General features: G+C 28.3%; 1 protein-coding gene across 1 annotated transcript; it reads right to left on the bottom strand.

The window, feature by feature from the left end:
- Nucleotides 1–2,283: 2,283 nt before the first annotated feature.
- LOC25489707 (agamous-like MADS-box protein MADS9) lies at nucleotides 2,284–4,893 on the bottom strand. Its single transcript, XM_013605860.3, has 7 exons — nucleotides 4,569–4,893; nucleotides 4,423–4,489; nucleotides 3,937–3,998; nucleotides 3,736–3,835; nucleotides 3,598–3,627; nucleotides 3,324–3,368; nucleotides 2,284–2,606 (listed from the first exon to the last, which is right to left on the bottom strand). The coding sequence occupies exons 1-7, from the start codon at nucleotides 4,829–4,831 to the stop codon at nucleotides 2,553–2,555; spliced, it is 621 nt and encodes a 206-aa protein (XP_013461314.2). The 5' UTR covers nucleotides 4,832–4,893; the 3' UTR covers nucleotides 2,284–2,552.
- Between the last annotated feature and the right edge of the window lie 1,760 nt (nucleotides 4,894–6,653).

The following is a 6,653-nucleotide window of genomic DNA, read 5'->3' as shown; positions in this document are numbered from 1 at the left end:
TAAAATAAAACAAAAACATCAAATTGAGTGAAAAACAAAAACAAAAACCGAGTACATGTATATATAATCAAAATTACCTCAATCTTGGTTTTTTTTTTTTTTTGTTATTATTTTAATTTTAAATGAGAAAGTGTTAAAAGTAGTTTCTTTTTTTTGTTTGACAAGTTAAAATAGTTTATTATCAAATATATTTTTTTAGAGCAAAAAAATAATTCTCAAAATATTGAGATAATTTGGTAGCAAAATGTTCTTTTTTTGACAAAATATTCTTTTTATGTAGTTGTATCCAAACAAACTAAATTATTTTTTATAAATATATTTTTATCACATTAACAAATCAAAATAGATTCTAATTTTTAATAAAATCTAAATTATTCGATGTTAAAATCACTTTTATTTTAATTAATAACAAACAGGTCTCAAATCAAGTATAAAATTTGTTGAACTTCATTAAAAAATAAAAATAAATCATTTCAATTTTGATTTCAATTTTTAACCAACCTTTTCAAACATTTTTTTTTTTGCCAAATAGTGTAATGATTAGAAATTCATTTTTTTAAAGTGAATAGGTGAAGTGTCAGGTCTCGAACCCTAACTCCTACCTATACTATACAATGTCTCTACAAACTAAGATAAGTTAAAGGGGACTTCAAACAATTAATTTATATGCTATCAATTAAATTATTTGTTATCCACTATGAATATAAGTTCAATCGTCATTGGTTATTTTATTCATGATCCTCGACTTTTTTTATCAATTGTTTGGAGACTTTTTTATCACTTGTTTTACCTAAGTGAACTAGATATGACTTAACAAGTCACTTTGGGTGTCCATCCAAGCTAAGGTCGAGCTCGAAATATCAACTAGGTCATAATCAACCATATTTCACTCGATCGACCACCGGTCAAGTCATAATCATCTCATCCACACTTATTATTATTAGACGAATATTTTTTGAAATAAAAAATGTTTGAATTAAATTTCAGTCAAAAACGATTTTTGAATAAAACTTAAATTCCAGTCAAAAAAGATTTTTGAATAAAACTGATATCGAAAATTTTTAAAAGCGTTCAACGGTTATTATATTAATAGAATGATTTTTTGAATAAAACTTAAATTTCAGTCAAAAAAGATTTTTGAATAAACCTAATATCGGAATTTTTTCAAAAGCATTCAACACTTAAGCCTCAAAAGTCACATCAACAAGTGTCAGACATCTTCACTCATAATTATTTTTTTGTGAGATTTCACTCACATTTCATCATAACATCATTTGATTCTTTTTAAAATCAAATATTATACCAGTGAATTACTTGACCATGTGACGTGTTAAAAATAATTTAACACTACGCAAAATATGCGACAACAAGAATACAAAAGACACAAGCATATTATTAAGAGCATGTGCAAATGACGCATGCCTTAAAAACGACATCCAACCTCAAAATAGACCTTATAAAATGCAATCAAATGTCATTGACACCTAAGCACTCAATTAGTCGAACACACCACTAATTTAAATTGTATTAAAATCCACCCCTTTAACTTGGACCAACACAACGAAATACTTTTTACGCTTTCAAGTAACTGACTTACAATATACTCTTGTCAATGCATGATGTTGTTTCTCAATTTTTAAATATAACAAATACATGTAATTCAAATCTAATTTAAGTTCTCGCGCAAAAGACTTCCACTCAAGCTCACGCCATAAAATTGTTGGGTGTGATTCGTATCAACATTTGTTTAAGGGACCCTTTTTCTCAACCTTGTCCTAAAACTCATAAAATATTAGAAACGATCCTGACACCGCATTAAGTCTTCGATGATTTACCACCTTTTTATGTATGTGAGTTTTCAATTTCTAAAGTTCGAGTTAGTGTTTAATATTTATCAAATTTATGGTAACTTATAAGGATTAACAAGAGCCTATAACCATTATATTCATTGTGATGTTTGTTTAATTAACTTTTAAGTACATTTTTATATATTGTTTAAAAAAAAAAAAAAACCATTCTTATATTGTGAGTGATATACGTATATTGTATACTGCAATATTGATTGATGATTATGTTCGTTGAATTTCTATTTTTAATTGGTTTGAACTCTGAAAAAAATATAGGTTGAGAATACTTAAAATATTGTTAAGTATTTAACATGCTAATTGTGAATATCTATCTAAGCTTACTGTGTAAATAATTTACATGACTCTGAAATGTAATTAATAAAAAAAGTTGTTAGTTTTAATCATGAATGGTGTAACATTTCAACATACACGCTTATTAAACAGCACCATGAAACCAAATTCAATCACTTCATAACATATTTTGGACAGTTTAGAGTCTACGGTCTCCAAAGACCTTTAATTAACAAATACTACCGAAATTAGAAATGCCAAACATCCCAATACTTAGATAATACATGTATAATTAGACATAGTATAGCAGCCATATTTAAGCAACACACATTCTTTCTAATGATATTTAGGAAACACACGTAAATCAAACTGCATTTGCAAACCAAATCCCTTATGATGGACCTCATGATGTGGTTAAATCCATTGTCCATGCATGTTTCCCACACCTTCAAGTGCCATATGCTGTTGCTGTTGATCAAAAGTGAAAAAAAAGGTCAACAATTAGAAAACAATTTGTTTAATGCTATTGTTGATAATTGGTATTTGATGTTGTAAACTATTAACTTGAGTAACATGATCATAGACAAAAAAAAAAGCTAATTTAAAAAGCAGTTACAAAAATAGTTACTATTTTAAAATAATCAAAGACACATTAACTATTACTTGTGTAACATGATCATAGAAATAGTTTAGCAGCCATAGTAAACTATTGATGTTTGTTTAACATATGCAACATTACGCATGATAAAACAATTAAAAATAGTAACTTTTAATTGAAAACAACAATAATTTATTAAAAAGCGTTTAATATAAAATGAACAAGTTCCAAGATAAAATTACTATTTTAAATTTTTTAACATGTACAAATTCGCACATGATTGAAAAACCCTTAAGTAAAAGCTTTCAACAATTGGTAATTGGGAGAGAAATATTAGAGTTGAAGAGCTAACTTATTGGTATTAAACTCCACTTACTAATTAACATTTTCTAGCTAACAATTGCTAATATTTGTTATTGAAAAATAATAGGGAAATAAAACTAGAATCAAGTATTTGCAGCAGTTATGATAATGAATCCATCATTAGCCTATATCAGGGCTTATTAATCATATTAGAACATAAATATTGATATAAGTAGCTAACATATATCATCATCAATACATACAATACATAGATTACCACTTACCAGAAGAAAATTGAGTTCCTTATTTTCATCCTCCAAGATTTTTCCCTGAGTAATATCAAAGGAATCACATGAGTTAAGCAAAAATAAAAAAGGAATTACATGAGCATTTTCATGTTAAAAGAGTAATTAGATGAGTTAGCATCCCTTTTGATTACTTTTCAAGGGATTTATGTTTTGTTAGACATATAATTACTGCCTTATTTATTTATTTACTTTTTTTTAAAGAATTTATTTACTTATTTATATATACTATAGTAAAAAAAAAAATACATACATTTCTCTTGAACATCCTATGCACTTCCATCTGTAGGACAAACAAAAAGAAAACTGTAAGACAAAAGTTATAAAAATAAAAAAATTATAAACAAGTAATAGTTATTACTATGATTAAACATTAAAAAAAATTAATTACCTTTTTGTCACGGACGCCAGTAAGACCATTTTCAAGGGATTCCTCAAGGGCCATCAGCTCTTTGTAATTCAGTGAGGTAATATCCTCTCCCTTCAAGTGCCTGAAATTAACATATATATGTACCCTTGATCAATGATATTTATAAATTTTGATTATAGCTAGCTAGGGCAATACATATAAATAAAAATGTTTGTATAATACCTGAGATCAATTTGCATGCTATCATTCTCCTTTTTGATTCTATCAATTTCATTGCTAAGGTTCTGTGAGTTCACCCCAAAAAAGAAAAAGGAACAATAAATGAATGAGAAGTCAAAAATGAACATTTTGGTGTAGATCTGGTTCTAAAGCTGGTTACTATATATGTCAGTGAAAAAACACGCAGTCAAGAGGGAGAGTCATCATCTTTTGTTATCTAATACCTAGAAAATTAAGGATTCAGCTTTTGAAATAATCTTAGCAAAGAAAAGGAAGCATGTGAATATTGTTTTATTTCCAGATCTGTTCATATATAGAGACATATATTCACTTTTTCTTCCTTTCCTTTCTGAATAACATATTATATATAAATAACATTATAATATGTATTCCAAATGTAGATCTAGTCACAGAGTTTTTGGTTCTTGTTCCTCAATATATTTTTAGCAAAAATATATAACTATATAAATATTTTTTCTTCAAACCTACCTCATGCTTAGCATCCCATAGGGTTTTCCCAGAGGCTCTCTGGTATCTGTCCAGAATATCAATCAACCTTAACAAAACAAAGAAAAATGAGATGAGTGAGTAAAAAACCCTAACAAAAAAGTTTGAAAGGAAACATAAGCGCTTACGTGGTAGAAGGGCTGATGTATTCATGCATCTTTCCAGAAGCACCAAAGAGAATAAGGGAAACTTGAGCATCACAAAGAACACTTATTTCCTTTGCTTTCTTAAGGATTCCATTCTTTCTCTTTGAATAAGTAACTTGCCTGTTGCTTGAGTTTTCAATCCTCTTGATCTCAATCTTACCTCTTCCCATCTTCTTTTCTAGCTTCTTCTTCTCCTTTTTCTTTCTCTCTGTGTGTTCTTTAAACAATGTTTGAGTATAGAGCATAGAGGGTATATTATAGAAAGAAAGAAAAGTAATAGATGACCATTCTATTTTAGGTTTGTGGATGTGTAACTTTCTGAGTGGCACAGGAAGGAAGTGTTTGTTTAAGGGATTGTGACAAAGCCAATTCAATACTAGTGCTTTTTTTTTTTATTACGTTTGATTAATTACTTTTGATTTCAAGCTGTTGTGTGTTGTTCCATTTTCTTAACCTATGGTTTTCTTCATGCATCCCTCATAGTTAGTTTGAGCATGTATTAAATTAGTTTTGAGATCTTTTTCCTACTATTTTTGTTTCATAAAAGATATTTTTTTTCCTACTAATGCATTTGGAGTTTATAAAAAATCTGTTAAAAAATGAATTTCAACCGATTACGAGTGTATTGTAAGGAAAATGCTAGATATCAAGAATGATTTTATCAAGAAAGATTCAAGAATGACATGACACAATAATCACCCTTAGATTTCAGTCTTATTTATTTACCTTTGATAAAAATAAAAATAAAATACATAACACCCACCACCCTATGATTTCCGGCCAGGTTGAGATTTTATTGGCTAACATTAATTTCAGGACAATTTCTTGATAAAATCTTTCTTGATATATAGCATTGATCGTGTTGTAAATTGGTAATGAAGTGAATTATTAATGAATGTTAGTTTAATTAATAAGGAGTTGACACATATCTAATAGAATTTGAGTTCAACTCCAATTAACGGTATATTTTTGGTGAATAATCTTTTAGTATCATTGTCAATATCCAGGGTCTTGATGCTTGCCCAAAATTTAACAATGAGTCTATGACCTAATTCATATAAACCACTATTCATAAAAAATGGTAATGAAGTCAATTTGATTTACATGTTATGTTTTATTTTGGTTAAAAAACAAACTCATATAAACAATGTTGTGAAAGTGACAAAAAGGCAAGGCAACTTTTTTATTGAGTTTGTTAAACTTTTTAAGGGATTTCATTGCAAGTTAAAGTTGGTAGAATTTTAGGGTATGCTAATTTTTGTTTTGTTTGGATCAGTAGGGTATGCTTATATTTATACGTAAAACAAGGTTTGAAAGAAAGGATATAACGGTGTTTAACTTGTATTGGTGTCCGTGATTTTTAGCTAGGGTTTGAATGTGATGGGTAACTAGAAATATAGTATATGTTATGTTATGTTACAGCCGCTCAACCATCAAATCAAATGAAAAAATGAATTATTATTATTTCCATTTGTAAGCAAAGAAAAGAATAAAAGCTGTATAAAGTAATAAGTGAATGGCATAAGAAAAAAACAATTCAAATGTTCCAATTACAACGGAAATTGCCTAGACTACTAGCCTCAAGGTTTTATCCATCAAACATGTTATCTTATAGTATGTTTTTAATTGGAGTTTGGGCACAACCACTTGTTTTGTTTTTGCTTTTGTTGGTGGTCGTGAATTCTGATTTGAAATGTCTGCACGGAAGTTGCGGTTGGTAGAAACCAAAACCCTCAAATCACTCACTACCTATGGCCGGAAAACTGCATGAAATGACAAACTAATTAAACACTTATGTCTAATCCTCAATGCATAATGTGTCTCTAAACAAAATTCATGAGTCACATCTATACAAATTAATTACCCTTCCCTAGGCTCCTTCCCCTGCAAAAAATATACAATTTATTACTTTACTACACATATTTTAGGTAAAGTACTAATCCATTTAATGATTTGTTATAAATATTAAAAAAAAAAAAAAAAAAACAAATCAATTACAATTAACAATGACTCTCATGTAATATGTAATTGTCATGGAGTTGGTTTATCGGTGAGGAGAGTAAAAAT

The sequence above is a fragment of the Medicago truncatula genome, chromosome 3 (assembly GCF_003473485.1).
Source record: "Medicago truncatula cultivar Jemalong A17 chromosome 3, MtrunA17r5.0-ANR, whole genome shotgun sequence".
Taxonomy (NCBI): domain Eukaryota; kingdom Viridiplantae; phylum Streptophyta; class Magnoliopsida; order Fabales; family Fabaceae; genus Medicago; species Medicago truncatula.
This window is presented reverse-complemented; position numbering and strand designations above follow the sequence as displayed.

Bases quoted from the DNA above. Each gene is read 5' to 3' on its own strand.
- LOC25489707 (XM_013605860.3), bottom strand. From the start codon at position 4,831: ATGCTCTATACTCAAACATTGTTTAAAGAACACACAGAGAGAAAGAAA. The intron at 4,490-4,568 runs GTAAGCGCTTAT...TGTTTTGTTAAG, and splicing joins TACATCAGCCCTTCTACCAC to GTTGATTGATATTCTGGACA. The intron at 3,628-3,735 runs GTAATTAATTTT...TTTGTCCTACAG, and splicing joins CTGGCGTCCGTGACAAAAAG to ATGGAAGTGCATAGGATGTT.